Raw genomic sequence first — 20,132 nt, 5'->3', positions numbered from 1 at the left:
TGTGTTGTATTGTTCCTTGCTTAGTTATCTACATGTATCATAAATCTCATGTATAAACTTTTATATTCTTTTAAGTCAAAACATTAAAAGTATTATTTATTTTGGCTGAGATATTTTTATAAGTAATTCTGTTCAACTGTGGGAGTAATTACGATAAAAATACATTTTTCATAAATCGGATACTTTCGATACACATTAAACGAAATATAATTGTTTGGAGCAAATGTATATTTGATACTTTGAGTTTAACTTTAGAACTTGAGTGTTGCTTTTCTTATAATAAGTACGGTATGTTAAATGAGTGCACATGCACTTAATTCACAAATTACATAAATTACAGTTGTTGACAAAATTGTAGAATCTTTCTGAATAGATGGTTTGTTCTAAATATTTCTGTTTTAAAGTATCTTAGCATTTTAAATAAAGACTTGTATTTATATTCCATATGTACATGTAATATTACGTTAGAAATTAATTCACAAATTGTATAAATTACCGTTGTTGAAAATATTGAAGAATCTTTCTGATTGATTAATTCAAGATATTTCTGTTTTAAAGTTGTCTGTCATTTTAAATAGAGACTTGTTTTATATTACATATGTACATGTAATATTGTGTTAGAAATTAATTACAAATTGTATTAATGAACGTTGTTGACAAAGTTGTCGAATCTATCTGAATCATTTGTTTCCATTCTTAATATTTCTGTTTTAAATGCTAAATGTAATATTGTGTTATTAACTAATATTAGGTACACATACATATTGTATGAACACAACATTCGCTGACAGCTTAAAGTTAAAGTGTAAAATAAACTGGAAAAAGGATCTTATGAACTTCTTATTCTATATTTTAGATTCCCCATTATAACAGTTGTTGTGTAGAAATCATAGCACAACAATATTTACACTAATACTAAAATAACGCTTGGGCAACCAGGTTAGGAAAATCAAGTTTTAAAAACACTTACAGTAGAAATCTAGCATATATAAAGAACTCAGTCTACAGAAATAAGTGTATATAATCAGTTATTAAGTTTTGAACAAATCAATTGGCTGACCAAAATCTGATTAACCACCTTTAAAATCTAACGTATTTTATTGATTGAGTAACGTTAGATCTGAACTATCTTGTACACCTAAAATACAGAACGAAACCAATCGTATAGTGGGTTTAAAGGATAAAAACATTCATGCATTTTGTTTGCAACGGATTGTGCAGTTGAAGGTACAGTTTTATCATTCTTTATTTTTTTTCAATGAAGAATATTTGTGCAATGCACTGAGGAAATTCCCGAACCAATTTTCAGAAAATAACCCTGGGATTAATATGGTGGCTGATTTGTGCCATTTCCTTCTTTCGCCCCGCGAACCCTCCAAGTAAAAACACGAGATTTTAGAATTGAAATGGCATGGGCGCGGAGCGAAAGGTTGCCAAGCATTTAAGAAGTGAAAACCTTAATTTGCGAGACCGCGGGGAAAAATACGACATTTAAGAGACACAATATGGCGGGGTCGCGGATTAGCGTTCTGCTTACGCTGACTTTTCGTCACGCGACGCCGCCGTTTGAGTTTAAATCACCCGCTGTTCTGGGAGTTTTCCTCGCCTCAGCCTTTTTAACTTCTAAACTTACGTTTTCGCTTGGTAGGGGCAAAAAGACGAAATGAAACAAATCTGCCACCATAGACTACATTTACAAATTCGTTTTGTTTTGTAAATTCATTAGAAGACAATTAAATGGCCAATAAAGTAGTTACGAGTTACGAAATATCACTTACATTGAATCATATTTAAATTGAACACGGCTATTTCAAGTCATCTCTGACATAAGACTCATAGTCTTACATAATTCTTCTCCTTTGCGGACAAAATTATTTGTGCAAATACTTGAGCTCTAAGCTGTACCGGGACAATGAATATAGTCTTAAGAAAAATTTAATTGAATATAATTGTAAAGACGAGTACTTTACAATTTATGTGATTTGACAGTAAAATAAAAAATAGAAGAAAGGAGAAAAAGAAGGACTAAAATGTCACGGTGAAGCTGTCTTATAAAACTTAAAGAATCTGTTACTGTTGGCTATGTAGTTTAGTACCTGTGAAAATATGGTAGTGTTTTCCTGATCAGAAAGGTTAGGGTTACCAAATGAAATCGTGTTCAAGTCAATGTCAAATCTCTGAAGACTATTCAATAGATCGTTACGACAGGCAGAGAGAAGTGTACACTCAAAGAAGTAGTGAATAGTAGCTTTAAGACTTCCACACCGGCATAATGGTGTAAGAAAAAAGGTGATAATTGAGTGAACTGCATGTAGTGCGAAAAAAACAAAGAAAAATATCAAACAGGGAATGCCACGCACCAAAAGCGCAGCCTCCTCAAAACGAACCCCCCAGCACGCAAACGCGTGCACCACACACACACACTCAAAGCTTACACATCAGGACAAAACGAACAATACACACACACACACTCAACGCCAACACATAAGGACAAGACGAACAATAAGCATACACACACGCGCACACACAAAGTCAACACACAAGGACAAAACGAACAAACAAAGGAACACAGTGGGGCAGTCTTGAGTGGAGTTTGCTGCCGCGAAAGTAATAATATGACGATGTGTTGTTTTTTCGGGTATTCCGAAAATACCGAAAGGCACTCGGTTGCATTAATGACAACTTTTCATAAATTGACTTGTACCGAACTTTGCTGGTTTTAACACCTGCACCGGTACTCCCTGTGTTCAAAAAGTTGAATGCTTTAGAGAATCTCCTTTTTGAAGAATCATTAAATTTTATGATCTTTAATCAAATTGATGAAATTAAAGCCACGCATTTGAGGCAAAAGAACTGAGGTTGACGAGGATGACTGAGAAAACCACTGATTTCTGTGGCACATTTTGCTGCAACACGTCATATGAACAGCTTTCTGTTGCGAGAAAGGGACTCAATGTGCCGCACAGTAAAATTCCTGCCTCGTGGTAAAATCTTGATCAATTATGGGGGCAGGGGATAGTGATTTAAAGTTTTCACAAAAATTCTCGTAAAGGCAGGCCTCCAAGGCGGTTTTGAGAAATTTCGGGGGAGAGCAGAGCGAACGATATTATAGTGCGACATAGTTTTGTTCGTGAAAAAACATTAAAAAACTCACCGTTATAGCTCCAGTACATTTTATTTCATGATTGCATAACTTTTAAATCATCGCAAACAAGTACATGAATCATTGTTTGCACTTAAGATTTGTTTTTGGCAAACTTTCACAATATTAAACTTGTCAGTAGGTAGAATGAATCAGAATTATATGTTTATAACTCAGACATTTTCTAAAGGTTTATGATAATCATATACCAATAGATTCATTAATTGAAAATATCCTTTCCTCTATTTTTTTTATTGAAAACCTTTCAGTATACAGCTTTCTGGAAATAGAAATGATCAAGTCCAGTTAAAACTGGTAATCAGTCAAATGTGCGTGCATTGAATAATCTTTTCCGTACTGCCTATCATTTTCATCAGTCCGAGAAAGCTCCGTACTACCGTCACCTACAATACGTCAAATATTTCGTTTTTTGACTTGGTAGGCCTTTCCAGTTAGGAAGCATAATGTGCACGTAAGATTTCTAGTAGATAGATTAGTTTATTATTGAGAAAGGGATAGAAAATGTTATTTCCCGTAACTCCTATCAACCGTTAAAATGCATTTTTGGTCATTTGTCATCAGTTGTCAGGGCATCATTAACAAACGATGGTAGTGATAATACACGGACGTTCCTACGTACGGAACCTTTATTGGGTATTTCTTTTGTTAAAAAGTACCCAACAAGCGACAAAAAGTACCCAATAAACTCTACGGAATGAATAGAATTTACCGTTACCTTTTGTTCTCTGTACCCAACAAATGTTCATTCGAGGGCTCATATATTCTTACATGGAACGAGCAAGTTGGGCTGTCTTTGAAGGAACAATTACTCATATGATACAAGGTGTAGACAAAACTGATTTACCCTGATGACAAAATCTCCGAAACGATTTGAATCGAAGAAATCGACGCTATGTTTTCACATACTTTTGATCATGCACGAATAGCTTAGCCACAGTGATACTTAAAATCAAAACAATCAAATACGATTCCCCATTTTGACACACTTCCGATGCCATACATAAAAAAAATACAAAACGATATTCAGCGAATCTTGAAAAGATAAAATGTACGGAAAAAAACACGTTTGAATTTCCGATGAATGAAAAATGACCGAAAGAAAACATATTCAGTTGTTTACAAAAATAACGTTTAGAGTCATACTAATCTTTTTCTTAACTCATCAGAAAGAAACTAATCATATGCCTGAAGAATGAGATTTTTTGTCAAATGATAGAAATCATTTTGACTTCGAGCCCACTCCTCTCCCTCCAAAAAAAAAAAAAAAAAAAAAAAAAATAATTATAGGACAGGTTTTGTCAGTGTCAGTGCTACACACTACAATGTGCTACCAAGATACTTGTAAAAACAATGCATATGAAGAACTGAGAGATAAAACTAATTTTGATAGATCGTGGAAACTAATGACAAATTTTGACAATGAAAATGACTCATGACCTATTTAAAAGTTTGCTATTATTTCTACCTTGCAGTAAGATTTTTTATAATGTAGTTTACAGCTCACAAATCTAAATTTCTTGGCTCGAAATACCAATGGTTCGAACAAATTTCCGTGTTTGAGCGAACGCATTTGACTGTCCCAGTATTTGTTTCTTATTTTAAGAAAATGTAAATATTGAGCAAATATTTCCAACGGAACGGCCGTCAAACAAGAAAAAGTGTTATACCTTTTGCAATGTAGTAATCGAAAATAGAAAACAACTCTGTTTTACACTGATCTTCGAAAAGGTGGTTTCCGACTTTTTAACTTTAGTGTGTGCGTGTGTGTGTGTGTGTGTGTGTGTGTGTGTGTGTGTTCGGGTTTAACATCTTTTCCAACATTTTTTCAGTCATATAAACGGCAGTGTCTACTTGTAGTAGTGAACACAATGCCCAACTTTATAGTGCTGCCTCACTGGAATATCACGCCGTAGACACGTGGCATGATACCATTCCCAGTCACATTATACTGACTCCGGGCTGACCAGTCCTAGCATTATCCCCTTAATGCTGAGCGCCAAGCGAGGAAGCTGCTAGTACCATTTGGTACGTCTTTGGTATGACGCTATGAATTGGCTTATTGTCAACAAACTTGGTGTATTGCAAACTTATATGAAGTACTTTGGATTTTATATGGGGTCACTCTTACTAAAAATAGAAAAAAATAGTTTCATTTCTGGTCAACCTATTCTTTAGTTTGGATATACCTATTGTTACGAAAGTTGGTGTGTAGATAGCTTTTATTGAGTTTTATTTCGGTTACTTTGGTCAAGGTCTCTACTTATATACAAAAACGGGTTCCTTAAGCGTTCGTAACGTTTCCGCTTTTCTTATTAATCACTGTTAAAATACAAGTATGGTAACATCTACAGCGGTCCGACAACCATCTACATCGGACCATACAGATCAGTTGTCATTTAAGTTAATTGCATTAGTCCAGTCCATGTTTGAAGTGTAGGTTCAGTCAGTTTTAAATAGTTTATGATACCTTGTAGTCATGAATATTCTTAAACTTTGTTGAAATGGCAGAGACTGTATAACTGTCTCCAGAAAGAGAACTGGTTCTTGTCATTTCTCAATGAAAAGCTTTTAGGCGCTTCTAATATTAACTCTTCAAAATTCTATAATTCTAATAACTTGTAGTGGCAAGTCTTAAGCCGATGCTCGTGTGTGTGGACAGTGTTGCATTTTCCATTACTGCTCATGAACAGACTCAGTCAAACCGAGTCTGCAATTTTCACTTTTTGCCTTGTTCTCGGTGCTTCCAAGGGATCTACTTTCCAGAATTTATTTACTTCACAACAGCGGGTGTTACATGCTGTGTGGCGGTCGTAAACAGTCGCCCCAACTTCATCTCAGTGCTGTTATATTTTCTGGTCCTTCGGCATCATTGATTTCAACTCATTTAGACTTGAAGACTTAACACTGCTTAAGCCGGTGTTAGTGGGTGTGGGCAGTGTTGCATTTTCCATTACTGCTCATGAACAGACTCAATCAAACCTAGTCTGCAATTTTCACTTTTTGCCTTGTTCTCGGTGGTTCCGAGGGATCTACATTCCAGAATTTATTTTCAATACACTGAATTTCAGTTCATTTCTCAATTTCAGACGTTACGAAAAATGGCAAGTGCTAGTGAACCTTTCGATGTTGTGATTTCCTTTGATACCACTGGCTCAATGTATAATTGTTTGGATCAAGTTAAAAGGAGAATGCGTGTAATGATGAAGAACCTGAAATCGTCCATACCTGACATCCATTTAGGAGTTATAGCTCATGGTGACTATGATACACATCATGTTTATGTCATTAAATATGAAAAGCTTACAGACAATGTTGAGTCTCTGTGTAGGTTTGTAAATGACGCTAAAAACACTGGAGGTGGTAAACCACACCGCAATAATGACGAAGCGTATGAACTAGCGCTTCATTACGCAAACACAAAAGTAAATTGGCGACCAAATTCGTCACGTACATTAATATTGATAGGTGATCATCGACCACATGAAAGAAACTACATTTTGAACAAGCAACATATTGACTGGAGAGAGGAAATATTAGATCTTAGAGATATGGTAGAGTATTTCATTGATTTTAATGAATTTATTGTAATTCAGTGTTGAAAATACTCACAGATTGTCAGACTAATTACAAGATTCATAATTCAATTTACAGGCAAATGTTAAATATTTCATTATCGCAGGACTGACAGATTACATTCTGAGAATAATTTACCGTATATAATATGAAATAAGGCAATCGGGAATCGTTTCAGTCCAACAGCTTGCCCAGAAATATGCGTCTGTATCCATTTAAAGGAAAATTTTGGAATAAAAAGCAATACTGCCCATACTTGTACTGATGTGCAAGACGTTGCGGTTCGGACAAGTTATGTGGACGCTCATTACGCACAAGGAAAAAGCGTATTTTTCCACAAAATCCAAGTCAGACGCTCTGTGCACGTGCTGGAAGACCACACTTTAATTCGAAAGTATATCTCATTCGGTATATATCGCATGTTACCGTAGAATCGGTAGGATCGATCGTTGTGAAATTAAGATTTTCCATAATAACTCATATGAATAAACAATTTGACTTCCAAAAGAATCACTTCAAAGTCAGAATCAAAGTTTGAATTGAGCTAAACATTATATCTTATCTAACTTTACACGATTACTTAGTTGTTACTCATTTATGTACCAGTATAGTAATGTCTGTACAATGAATGAACGGTAAGGTGTCACTGCGCTGAAAATGGCCACCGCTGCCTTAGAAATATGATTTTGACATAACTGTGTCTTCAACTATTTATTGTCCGATTTTCATACTATTTTCATTTATATTAAAATCTGAAAAAAAAACAAAAAAAAAAAAAAAAAAACAACAAAAAGCAACAACAAAAAAAAAAAAAAAAAACAAAAAAAAAAACCACACACACAAAAAAAAAAAAACCGCGTGATTCACTGACTTGAAGTATTGAGAATGACATATCTCTTTTTGCCGAATGTAAAGATATATGCCGTTCAGTGTGAGACCAATGTACGTGCAGATTCGTTTTATCAAAATATTGCTTCCGCAACATTTGGTCATCATGTCGCTCTTACAGATTTCAACAAGGTGGAAGAGGTATTGATGTCTATATGCTACAGGGAAGCTGGACTGGGATTAGAATGTTCAAAGGTACTTAATCAGAAGTAACTGCTATCGGTTATTACGCTTAGCTGTAGCTGGAAGTAGTTAATACACATATGTTTTAAAATTACAGGAATAAATTCATAACTGTTGTCATCTACTAACCTAATGCTTTGTAACTTACCTTGCATAGCTTATCATGTTCTGTCTTGTAGGAGGAACCAGTGCTCAAACGTTCAAATGGATCGGCTGTACCAGACTTTCCTATCGTTCTTTCAAGTGAACTGTCTGATCCTGATAGTAAGGAAAGCGACGAGGAAGAAGACGAAGGTATTCCTGTTTTGTTAATTTTAAATGAAGTCGGTCTCGGCAGAAAATTTATTTATTTTGCTGCAGATAAGAAGTATTGAGAAAAAACATTTCGAGGGCTTGGTGCAAAACTGTTGTAAGTGTATATAAATAAAGAACAAGATACAATAGTTTTGCGCCAAGCCCTCGATTTATAAAGTTTCTGTATTGAAATTGAAAAGATTTTAGGTCAAGGGTTAACATACAGTTACCTCTTTTTCCGTTACATCTTATTAATTCTTTCCCCGCACAGTGAGGAGAAATATTATACTGTCCGTCGAATTCAGTTTAAAACCTCGCATAAAGGTCTGGCTTTTTACAGAGCCAAACATTTTGGATAGAATTATAACTGTACGCTGTGAACGTTTCAGCTTCTGCACTAAGCTTGATATTGTCAACGTTTGATTGATGTTTTGTATGAGGTCCAGCTTGTGGGTTTCATTTTCTGGTAATGCGGATAATACTCGAAGTTTTGTTTATTATTCTGAATTGTGGTTCGACCTTCGAAGTCCGAACAAGTGTGATTTTTTTTCACCTGGGTTTTGTTGACATATCAGAGTCTTTGGCATTGGTTTAGTAGTAATGTGCATAAAGAGCATGTATCTCATAAAGTACTTTACTTGGAGTCAAACAACACTAGGTGATTGTTATATTGTATGTGAACTTGTATATCTGATATTTTGTTTGGTATTTCACTCAGCCGAACAAGAATTATGGTCCTTGCTCGACTAAGTGAAAATACACTTTAGTTGCTCAAAAGTTTGCGTTGCATATATCTTCAAATTATTTGACATAGAGTCAATGCGCCATTATGGATCCATTACTATTTGTCGCAATGACTATTTCTAAGGGCTTTTTGTAACTATTCATTGTAACGTATGTAATATGATATTTCCGCTCAGGAAATCTGATAGTAACGCTATTTATAAGACAGCTGATAAATTATTTTTCAGTTAACAGTTAAATAACCATTTCAATAATCTTCTAGAATATTTGCAATGTTATCAAATAATTGTTATTTGATACACTGTCTCATGGTTGCTGTTGGTATTTATTTTCATATATGTGTAAACAGTGCCGTAGCCAGGCAATCTAGGGAGTCCAAGGGCTTGCCCATACCCCGCCCGAAATTTTGTTCCTCAGAATGTCTCTGGTGCATTCTGGAGCACTCTCAGACTGTGTTATATTACAGTAAAACTCGTCTTTTAGCCCTATTTATCACTTTTACTTTCATATTTTAAGAAAAAACAATATATTGATAACAAGGATAATTGGGGATTTGTCCTGGATACAATCATAGGCAATAAAATCAGACACATACAACAATATGCTATTTATCAGTTTACTACATGTAGTTGTTTATTAGTTTATAGCCAGAGAAGGGGTAGGTACGAGAGGTGGCTCTGTCCGTTTTAGGCGGCGAGGGTCACGTGGTCTACCCCTAGAAATGTTTGAAATACAGGTATGAAATTGTGGCCTCTGGTGTATTTTTTATTTTGAGGTTCTGAAAGGGGTAACCTCTTCATTTAAGGGGGGTCAGGGGGCTCTTGAAATACAGATTCAAAATGATGGCCTATGGTGCATTTTTGGTCTAAAATATGAGATACTGTTGGGGAAACCCCCTATTTTAGGTGGGTCAGGGGGCTCTTCCCCTTGGAAAATTTTGAAATACAGGTATGCAATGGTGGCCTCCAGTGCATTTTTATCTAAATTTTGAGGTACTGTAGGGGAAACTCCCTCATTTTAGTGGTCAGGGAGCTCTCCCTCCTGGAAAAATTAGAATTACAGGTATGAAATAGTAGCCTCTGTTGCATTTTTGTCTTAATTTTAAGGTATGGGAAGGGGTCCCTCTCACTTTAGTGGGGCCAGGGGACTCTCTTCATGAAATATTTTGAAATACAGATAAGAAATGATTGTTTGGTCTAAATTTTGATGTACTGTAGGGGAACCCGCTCATGTTAGAGGTCAATGGGCTCTCCCCTGGAAAAAATGAAATACAGGTATGAAATGGTGACATCTGGTGCATTTTATATCTTAATTTGAGGTATGGGAGGGAGTTGCCCCTTCATTTTAAATAGTGAGGTCAGGGGGCTCTTCCTCTGGAAATGTTTGAAAAATTGGCATGGAATAGTGGCCACTGGTGCGTTTTGGGGTTTAAATTTGGTGATATTAATAATAATTAATTGGGTGCAATTTTGATAAGTACTGGTCACATTCAGCCAACTTGGGTGGGGGGCACTGGCTTCCTCGGGCCGGCCCTGGATCCGGGCCTGGCAAGGCTATCAATATGACTGCTAGGATTTCTGCCTCACCTTGCCTCAATGATGTCATGAGGCAACTGATATTTTGATATGTTATAATGATATTAATATAATTTTTGAACTTTTATAACTGAAATTTTCATCAGTGTGTTAGGCCTACGTTTTACCTTTTTAGCTCCTCAAATTTAACCGAGGCAACTGCCTCGGTTTGCCTCAGTGTGGCTACGGCGCTTGAACTAAACGTGGTATAATTAGAAATATAGTTCAGCACCATCGTGTCTTTTAGTTATTACATTTACAAATTCTCCGTACATACATCGTCAAAATGCATTTCTTTAAATACAGCTATGTACAGCTGATGCAAACCAGTTAACGATGAATATTATAACCCTAGAGTATATTGGTGACAACGATTCTTTGCATACATCATGTTGTCATGCGAAAAGTGTGCATTTCTCCAAAGTGGTAAGCTAGTGCTGTGATGCAAAGTCAAAACGTTTGCTATTCCTTTACAGTCACCGGTAGTTGAGACTTTTTAGTTTGAGAGATTTATTACTTTTGAGATATACAACTTCCGATCAGACGAACACATGTAAAAATGAGAAAATAAAACTGTAAATACAAATAACAAATTGTGTTTTCCATAAGCTCGTAGGCATTGACTTCCACAAACTTTAAATAGCATTAGTAACTACAAAACTACAATTTGTTCCTTTTATTATGATGTTACACTTCTAAAACCATAAAGAGAAAAACTGGTAAAAATCAAATGAAACGTAGCTGGTAAAAGACGACTTGATATATTTTTTAAACAAACAATCGTTTAAACCTTCCCACGCATACGAGCGCACACAGTCACATACACTTACACACCGTTCATTTACGTTTTTCAGGTATGGTGTGTCCCTTGTGTAAAACTGGTAAGCCACCTAACGAATTTCCTACTGCGACTGTTACAGAGGATTGTCATCATGCTCCGCTTGCGTGTTTGAGAGTAAGATCTTTTCTGAAAGTTATTTTCACATAGTTTCTTAAAACATTTACCCACAGTACCAGCTTTATGTACTGCTGCAGTAACAAAATGTGAATAATAGTTTTCTTAAGATTTATTTTCCGATTCGATGTAAATAAAGGGAACTTAATTATATTTCATGTCTGATGAATCTATGTCATACTTGTAAGGTTGAAATACTACAGTTTATCCATTTGCTAGTTGTTTTTGATTATTACAGGAAATGACATGGATAATGAAATACATGAAAGAATCATAACTCTTCATTGCCCCTTTTGTTTCGAAATATGTCCTTTTATAGTATTTTATTGTTTCTTTGAAACATAACTGAAAAAACTGTTCAAGGGATTATGTTGACATTTCATTTAATGGTAGGTGATATTTAGAAGAACTGCAATGTGCAAGAACCATAGGTATAAAATGATTCTAACTGGTTACTTTGTCTAACACCATTATTTTGGTAAAAACATAATCTTGTATGAGCAAATTTCCACAATGTCTTCATTTGGGGATCTCAATAGTCCATTAGGCAACTATTATATTTGTTTTCATCCGACGGTGTACTCCCGAGTTTGAATGTTTAGTTGTTTTTTTTAGTTTTCAGTAGAAATTATCTGTTCATTGAGTATAAGTTTCAACGATTGAAAATATCGGGCAATAATGTATTTTAATTGATCCGTCTCTCTGCACTTTAAAAAATATACTTATCGTTTCACATCTCTTTCTGTTTGAGGACGACATTAACTGTTGCATCTATTTAACGTCGCCGTATGATGGAATCATTTCTTTAAAAGAATAAATCTCTGTGTTGACTTGAATATTGTATATTTATTTAGTTTGTATATTACAACTGAAACACATATTGTAGGGGTTCAAGCGTAGTACTTTACGATAACCAAAATTCGTTTTAAAATGACATTTTGTGCACATGTTTTCGGGGTTGGACTTGAAAATGACATTGAGATAACCGGAGTTTTGAAATGAGAGAGTTTAAGATATCGCGTTTCAACTCTCTTTTATTTCAGTGTGTTGTAAAGCACGCAAAGGAAAATGGAACATGCACAAACAGAAACTGTGATGCTAGGGTTGATCCAAATAGTAAAATTGTGCAGCTTTTCCAAGCCAAACTTGACAGGATGTTTGTTGATTACAGAAAGGTACACTGACTACTTATCTATTAGTTTTATTAGCATTGTCAATCAAGTTTCGTTCTGTACAATGCTATATTTTGAATATTTTGGCATTACATTTAGCCGGAAAACTGTAATGGAAAGCAATAGACATAATTCGATTGCCGGCGAGGAATTTAATTACCTGAAATCAGGGAGAATGTTATAACATGACATATTTTGTCTGGTTCACCAAATACCCGTTTATTCAGATTCAGTTTCTTTCAAAATCCGGTGTCCAAAGAATATGCGTTATTTTCCAATTCAATGCAAATAAAGGGAACTTAATTTTATCACATAAACTACGGCGCGGGAGTTTAATAAAGCCATGCAATAAATCCGGTAATACACTAGTGTAATAAATATGCAAATGAGGCATATGCGGGGCCGAATCACTTTATTTATGTATTCATACGCGCTGTCAAAAAAGTAAATAAACATGGCGGACCGTCCGTTAACGGTGGGTGATTTCGTTCAGATTGATGGCAAAGGTGGTGGCCAGATCACTGAAAAAGTACAAAGAGGTTTTGGGACATTTTTCATGGTCAAACTATGCAATACTGAATTCGAGTTTGAAATAGAACCTGAAAGACTGAAACGTGTGGACTGTCCGGCGCCGGACAAAGTGACCGTGCAGACGACAACTACTCAGCCTACTGTCAAAGCTAATACCTCCAGATTCCAGCACGTAAATAGTGATGACATTAACACATTTATAGATCAGCAGTCAAATAAAAACACTCTGACCAAAACAATGAATGATCTTAAATTGCTGAATTCCTTTTTTAATGAACCCGCGGTTGGAGAGACAAGGTTGCTCCATGAAATCCCTGTCAGTGAACTCGCACCACTACTAAGCCGTTTTCTCCTGAGTGTGAAAAAGTCAAACAGCGAGGACTATGAACCAGGTAGTCTCAGGGGAATGGTATCAAGCTTCGACCGACAGCTACGCAGGTATTCTTTATAACCCCACCCAAGTTAATTATCAGATCCGCCGTGAACAACTACAGTATACTTTAAGTTTCTATGTATACAAATATAGAATCTACAAGATCTACAGTAAAATAATCATTAAATGTTAAAACATGATATAAAATGATAAAACACTGGAATATAATAATATACTGAAATAGATCTACTTAAAATAGCAAATATTCTACTAATTTCGTAAACCAAGTTTCTTATCAGCGCATAACTATCTGTAAAAATACAGAGATGTGTATTATTTGGTCCACTATTTCACATTTTCAGGTACAATTATGGAGAGTACATTGCCACTGGACCTGGATTTGCTCAGGTACGAGAAGTTCTGAAGAGCAAACAAAAGCAACTTAAGCGAGATGGCAAAGGAAACCTACCACGCAAGAGTGAGGCCATCTCTGACGAAGAATTATCTGTGTTATGGGAAAGCAAGCAAATGGGTGCAAGTACTCCCGATAGTATCTTACAAACTCTCTGGTTTTATAATACTGTGCATTTTGGCTTAAGGGGATGTGCTGAACATCGTGACATGTGTTGGGGTGACATTAATTTGAAAGAAGATGAAAATGGCAATGAATATCTTGAATTTACTGAGAGACAAACTAAAACCAGAACAGGTGAAAATCCCAGAGATGTTCGTACAGTAAGGCCGAAAATATGGTGTAACGTTGCAAATCCTGAGAGATGCCCTGTCCAAATATACAAATTATATGCCAAGAAACGCCCCAGTGGTTACTCTGAACCAACCCATCCATTCTACATAGCTTCAACAACAAAACCCTTACCTTGTGATGAAGACACCTGGTTCAAACGTAATCCTGTTGGTATTAACAAATTGCAATCAATGATGAAACGTATGGTTCAGAGCTCAGGAATTAACACTGATAAACGGCTGTCAAATCACAGTGCACGCAAATACCTTGTTCAAAAACTAAACAATAACAATGTTCCAGCAAATCACATAATGCAAATTTCTGGTCACAAAAACATATCTTCTATTAATAACTACAGTCACATCAATGACAATCAGCACAAAGAAATATCCAAAATCCTGTATTCATCCAGCAGCACTGCACATCCAAATCCTGATACTGATAAAGCAAACTACACAGCATATCCACTTAATCAGGTCAACACATATTCGACACCAAGCGTGGCAACTTCGATGCATTCAAATTCCACCTCAAATATAAATCTGACCGGTGGATTTCAAAGTCTGTTTGCTGGTCCAATCCATGGTGGTACGTTTAATGTGTACATTAACCACGCTAACAACGTTTCTCCACCTAATCCACCAAGAAAACGTCTAAGAATTATTGAAAGCGATAGCGATTCACAGTGACATGTACTTTAAATCGCACGCGCTGTGTAAACTTATAGTGTGACGTCATTTGCCAGGCCACATGTATTTGTAATTGTTAAAAAGACTGATTATAATAATCTAAAAGTGTTAAAAATTGAATTGAAGCACATGATATATTGTGATAGTTTTAGAAGTGTTTTCAAAGTAAGAAAAATAAACGTATTGATGTTTAGCGTTGCACTATTTTCTTGGCTCATTAAGTAGAAACCGCATTACTCCTTTGGCTTTTATTTGTTAAAGGGGAAGTGTGATCATTCTTGACACACTTTTACTGCGTATATGGTTTATGTGATAAAAAGAATCTTACATTCGTGTCTTTCCATATTGAATTTATTAAACTGTTGAATAAAAATGATAAAATGCTCGGCTGAGCCTCGCATTTTATCATTTTTATTCAACTCGTTTAATAAATTCCATATGGAAAGACACTCATGTAAGATCCTCTATATATTTCATGTCTGATGAATCTATGTCATACGTACCTGCACCAATATTAAGAAAGTATTATAATTCTTGTATATGCCATTTTAATGCTCGTTTCAGTGCTTATTTAAACCCCGAAATGTAGAGACAAAGCCAATCCCTTTTTTATAATAAGACAAACAAAAGACAGAAAATATAGATAACTTTAATATTATTTCTTATTTAATAGTATATCCATTCTTTTCAAATTGTTTTTTAAATAGAAAAAACTCATATTAATAAGTCAGCTTAGCCTGGGAGTTTTTACCTAAACTGTTAACACTTCCCCGTAAAGTGTAATGCACTTTACAAAATTGTTTATACATGTGCTTTGCCGAATAAGATCAACTAAATTAAATATGTCTCTTTGCAACGAAAAATGAAAAATAAATACAATGAAAATTTGTATTTTATTTTTATCAGTATTTATCGATTTTTCATTAGGAAGTATATAATAAAGCTGAACATTTTCAGATTAATTTAGTTACTCTATACTAAGATACAATCAGACACAATGATTCTATACTCGTTCTGCTTTTCATTCAATAGGTGATGAAGCAACGAGCTCAGCTTTTGAGACCACAAGGAAATGTCATTAGTGTGTCCACAATAAATGGTGATACAGAGTGGATACCATTCCATGTTAGTATGCGTATTGATGACATTAAAGATGAAATACATCAGAGGCTGCATCTACCAAAGGAGCAACAGAGATTACTCTACAATGATACCAATCTAAAGGTTGTTACTTATAATAAAACACTGCATAGTATGCATGCTCCCAAAAAAAACGTGAATTCTATATTGCACTTTTAATACAAAGAAAATGTTACATGCTATGCACTATGTTACAGGTCAATACTAGAATAAAATTCTCCCGCATGTGCATCAGAGACATATTGATTTACTGTCTGTCCATCTGTTTGTCTGTCTGTATTTAACAAAGTTTGTCCGCGCAACTTCTGGGACACTGCCGGGTGGACATACGCCAAACTTAAGAAAAGTGATCATTTTCAAGCGTGGTAGCTTTATGTATTGTCGGCATGAGACTGGCATGTTCCTGATTTTACTGGAGTTATAGACTTTACAATTCGTCAAATGCTATTATTTACGTACGTTATGTTTTATTCCATCAAACCTCACAGGAATGATTAGTGCCAGTTTAATTCTGCATATTGTCAGCATGTTCCAGTCCTGTGATTTTAATTGGCTGTAGTTTATTTTGTCCATGTAACAGCCCCAATACCACTGAGAGGATCACACCAAAATTTGTAAAATTACAGTGCCAAGCCTAGTTATGAATATCAATGGCATCGTCCGGTTTATCAACTTTCAATGCAGTTATGGCCATTCATTTGTCGTAGTACTCAGCATTTATACAAATGGGTTGAATTTGACTAATCCTCACAACTGATCAGTGTGAAGCGTAATTATACATATCACCGGCATGCCCTATTAAATGATATCCAGTGAAGTTATAGTCCTTGATTCGTCAAATTCTGTAATGGCTGGGCTACTTCTCCCAAACCATAAATTAGAATACCACCAAACTTCACAGGAATGATCAGTACCAACCCTAGTTGTGAAAATCGTTGGAATGTAACGATTCGGTGATTTTCATTGGCGTTTAAACCCTTAATTTGTGGCGTTTAACATTCAGTGTCTGTATGATAAGTGGTAGGAGATATTTTAGTGAAAAACAATATCTAGTTAATATTTAAACTTGATGTTTTCAACTTTTCAGCCGGACATGACGTTAAGCGACTACAACATTGGATGCAATGACAACATTTCACTTATTCTTCCTCTCTACTGTATTCCTGAGCACCTAGATCATGTGATATTTGACCTGTCTTGGGAATTCCCTTCTGTGAATCCGGATTTCCTCGACGCAACATGTATGGCATTTGACAAAACAAGCTTTGTTCAAGTAATTGACTGGAATCATCCGGCAAACAGATACTATCTGAGAAACTCTATAAAACATTCAGAGAAAAGCTTTACGGGCCCAGGTGCCAAAACTGGGCATCAGACAATACATGTATACCTTAAGCATGTTCCACATAGTATAACTCATTTGTATTTTATCCTGAGTTCTTGGAGATCACCGAATCTATCTGCATTCAAAAATCCTTCGTTAAAATTTTACGAGGCCTCCAATGATAATGCCAATTTATGCGAAACAACGTTTACCCATGCTTTAAACTCACAAGCCGTTATTATGTGTTCCGTTGTTCGTACAGGAATGAAATGGCAAATATTTGAATGCAGTACAGGTAGTCTTGTCGGTGGGAATGCCAAACGATACAATCCAATTCGAGCAAGGATCGAAGAACTGATAAGAAATGAGATATGAACATCAGTTTGTACAAAGAACCGAATCACTTGTTTAGTCGTCAATATCGTGACAGATTTCTAATGCTATTTTGTAAGAAGTTAACAAACATAATACATTTGTATCACACAATTTAAAGATTTTCATTGAATGCAATCTTGATTCTTTCGAATCGTTTGGCCTAAACATATTTCTCGTTGGAAAATCATGTGTGATTGTTTTGGCAAATTGTACTAAAAAACAAACAATGTTTTCAAATTTTATAATAATATTCCTTTTAGATTTTTTTTGCTAAAATTCTGAATTATGAAAAAAATCTTATGAGACTCTGTCAAAATGGAGGCATGGGTGCGATTTAAGACATTGGGTGATACAGTTGAAAATATACTTTCATTAAGCTTTTTTTCAACTATATATTCAAAGTTCAAACTGGTAATATCGTTGCTTTTATTTCTGCACACTATTAATGTAAAAGTGCGTCGTCCATCATTAACACATCATTCATATGTTTGGCCCACTCTTAATGACACTCAGTCTCTCAGACTGTTTGCAGGCACGATACTTAGACACCGTGGGTAGAAAGCAAGGTCACAAGGTCAAATTATTAATAACCTTGTTAACAGTCTGCAGAACGCATTTGCAACTTCATGTGTATGACATTTGTCGGAATGTTTGACTTCATAAAATATAGGTTAAACGGAAAAAACGAAACAAGTAAATTATTTTTTCTTGATGACCTAGGGTTGAAGAAGGAATTTAAATACGACCATGATAAAAGCTGTATTTCTCACTATATTCTTCTTCGATTGATGGAAATGAAAAACATGGACCTAAGTAATTTCGTTTCTTAAGTTGTTATTTGCTTTTGACCAAATATTTTCTCAAAATTGCTGCCCTTGATAAAGTTCTTTTTATGTCAATGTAAAGCAAGTCTTGCAAAACAGATAAATGTTTAGATTTATTTTGACATGTTCTAGAATTTAGTCAGATTGAATACTTGGTAAATGTATTCTTTAATGTAATTTTCAATTTGTCAAAAGTATTTTACAATATCTAATAGAATGACCATGTACGTTGTCTGCTTCTTTTAAACTATATATTGAACAGTGATTTTATTGTATACTTCATGTGTGTGTGTGTGTGCGTGCGTGCGTGCGTGTGTGTGTGTGAATAGATAAGACGCTTGTTATCTAATGATATATACTAGATAAAAAGTAAAGTCACTGAAGTCATATTAACGCGTATAATGAAAGGAAAGCAACAGAAAGCATGTCCAAGTACCTTGATCCCCCCAAAAAATCATGAAAAATGTCAAGTACATGTTTTCCATATTGTCACGTAGTGTCACGTACTTAGAACATTCTTGAAAAGTTGCCCCCCCCTTTAAAAATCAATTTTTTAAAGAAATAAAGATAAACAATTTTCATAACTGGTGAAAACGATGTTAAACCTAGTTATGTCAAATTTCATTTGGGACATTGTTCCAAACCATGCCCCAAAAGCGAGTTGCTAGTCTAATAAACACCATCAAAAACATATTCGAATTTCACATGCGAATGAGCTAATGGATCGCTAATTAACATGTGTCACTTAGCAACATTCTAATGCAGCGCATAATAAACCGCTAATGGATCGCATAATACATCGCTATGTAACACATAATAGATCGCTTAATTGATCGCATAATATAGCTTAATGAACGCATAATAGATCGCTTAATGGAATGCACAATAGACCACTTAATGGAAGGCATACTAGATCGCTTAATAGGTCGCTCAATGGAATGTGTTTCAACAAACAGATACATTGCTCACAACATGCTGTATTCAATTGAAATCATTCGGCAAATTGTTGATGTGACTCAGGATTAGCCTAGATGTACAGAAACAGTTGAAAAGGCCTTTCTAGCATTGCTTCAATGTATATATATCTTATGCACGACATGATACAAATTTAGAAATTATTCAACGTTTTCATTTCGTGGGATTCAGTTTTACACATATCATTTGATAAATCAGCTAACAGAATATCCATCTTTATGAAATATTGATAGACAAAGAGAAACATACATTCGCAACTTTTCATGTTACACGGTATGCCATTTGAATCAACATTCCAAAAACTAAAATGATATCTTGAATTCTATCATATGCTAATTTTATTGAAATCTTAAACATTACAACATTAAAATGCGTTTATTTATACAGAATTGTATGTATTAAGAAAATACCTGTAGAAGCATATAAACGTTATATAAATAAAATAACATCGACCTTTTCTTCTTCAATAATTCCTTCCTGTCCACCCTCTGTTCTTATTACCTACAAACTGCACTAAATTTTGTCCGCCGATAATATTCGTAAGATGAGATTACATAACATAACCATGTCAACTAGAAGATTTGTTATGAATGGTAAATCGAAGGGAAAA

The 20,132-nt window shown here is 35.1% G+C and overlaps 3 protein-coding genes across 3 annotated transcripts; all 3 read left to right on the top strand.

Annotated features, from left to right (window-relative positions):
* Window positions 1–1,129: 1,129 nt before the first annotated feature.
* Window positions 1,130–8,181, top strand: LOC123550672 (uncharacterized). The gene is made up of 4 exons (XM_053546667.1): window positions 1,130–1,227; window positions 6,250–6,714; window positions 7,667–7,819; window positions 7,987–8,181. The coding sequence occupies exons 2-4, from the start codon at window positions 6,262–6,264 to the stop codon at window positions 8,179–8,181; spliced, it is 801 nt and encodes a 266-aa protein (XP_053402642.1). The 5' UTR covers window positions 1,130–1,227; window positions 6,250–6,261.
* LOC123549653 (uncharacterized) lies at window positions 7,974–19,974 on the top strand. Its single transcript, XM_045337914.2, has 5 exons — window positions 7,974–8,101; window positions 11,274–11,374; window positions 12,418–12,549; window positions 15,917–16,108; window positions 17,112–19,974. The coding sequence occupies exons 2-5, from the start codon at window positions 11,276–11,278 to the stop codon at window positions 17,721–17,723; spliced, it is 1,035 nt and encodes a 344-aa protein (XP_045193849.2). The 5' UTR covers window positions 7,974–8,101; window positions 11,274–11,275; the 3' UTR covers window positions 17,724–19,974.
* Window positions 12,883–15,238, top strand: LOC123528196 (uncharacterized). The gene is made up of 2 exons (XM_045307927.2): window positions 12,883–13,515; window positions 13,813–15,238. The coding sequence occupies exons 1-2, from the start codon at window positions 13,001–13,003 to the stop codon at window positions 14,882–14,884; spliced, it is 1,587 nt and encodes a 528-aa protein (XP_045163862.2). The 5' UTR covers window positions 12,883–13,000; the 3' UTR covers window positions 14,885–15,238.
* Window positions 19,975–20,132: the final 158 nt, after the last annotated feature.

Source organism: Mercenaria mercenaria, chromosome 6, assembly GCF_021730395.1.
Source record: "Mercenaria mercenaria strain notata chromosome 6, MADL_Memer_1, whole genome shotgun sequence".
NCBI classification, from domain to species: Eukaryota; Metazoa; Mollusca; class Bivalvia; order Venerida; family Veneridae; genus Mercenaria; species Mercenaria mercenaria.
Note: the sequence above shows the minus strand (reverse complement) of the source record. Positions and strands in the feature narration are given on the sequence as shown.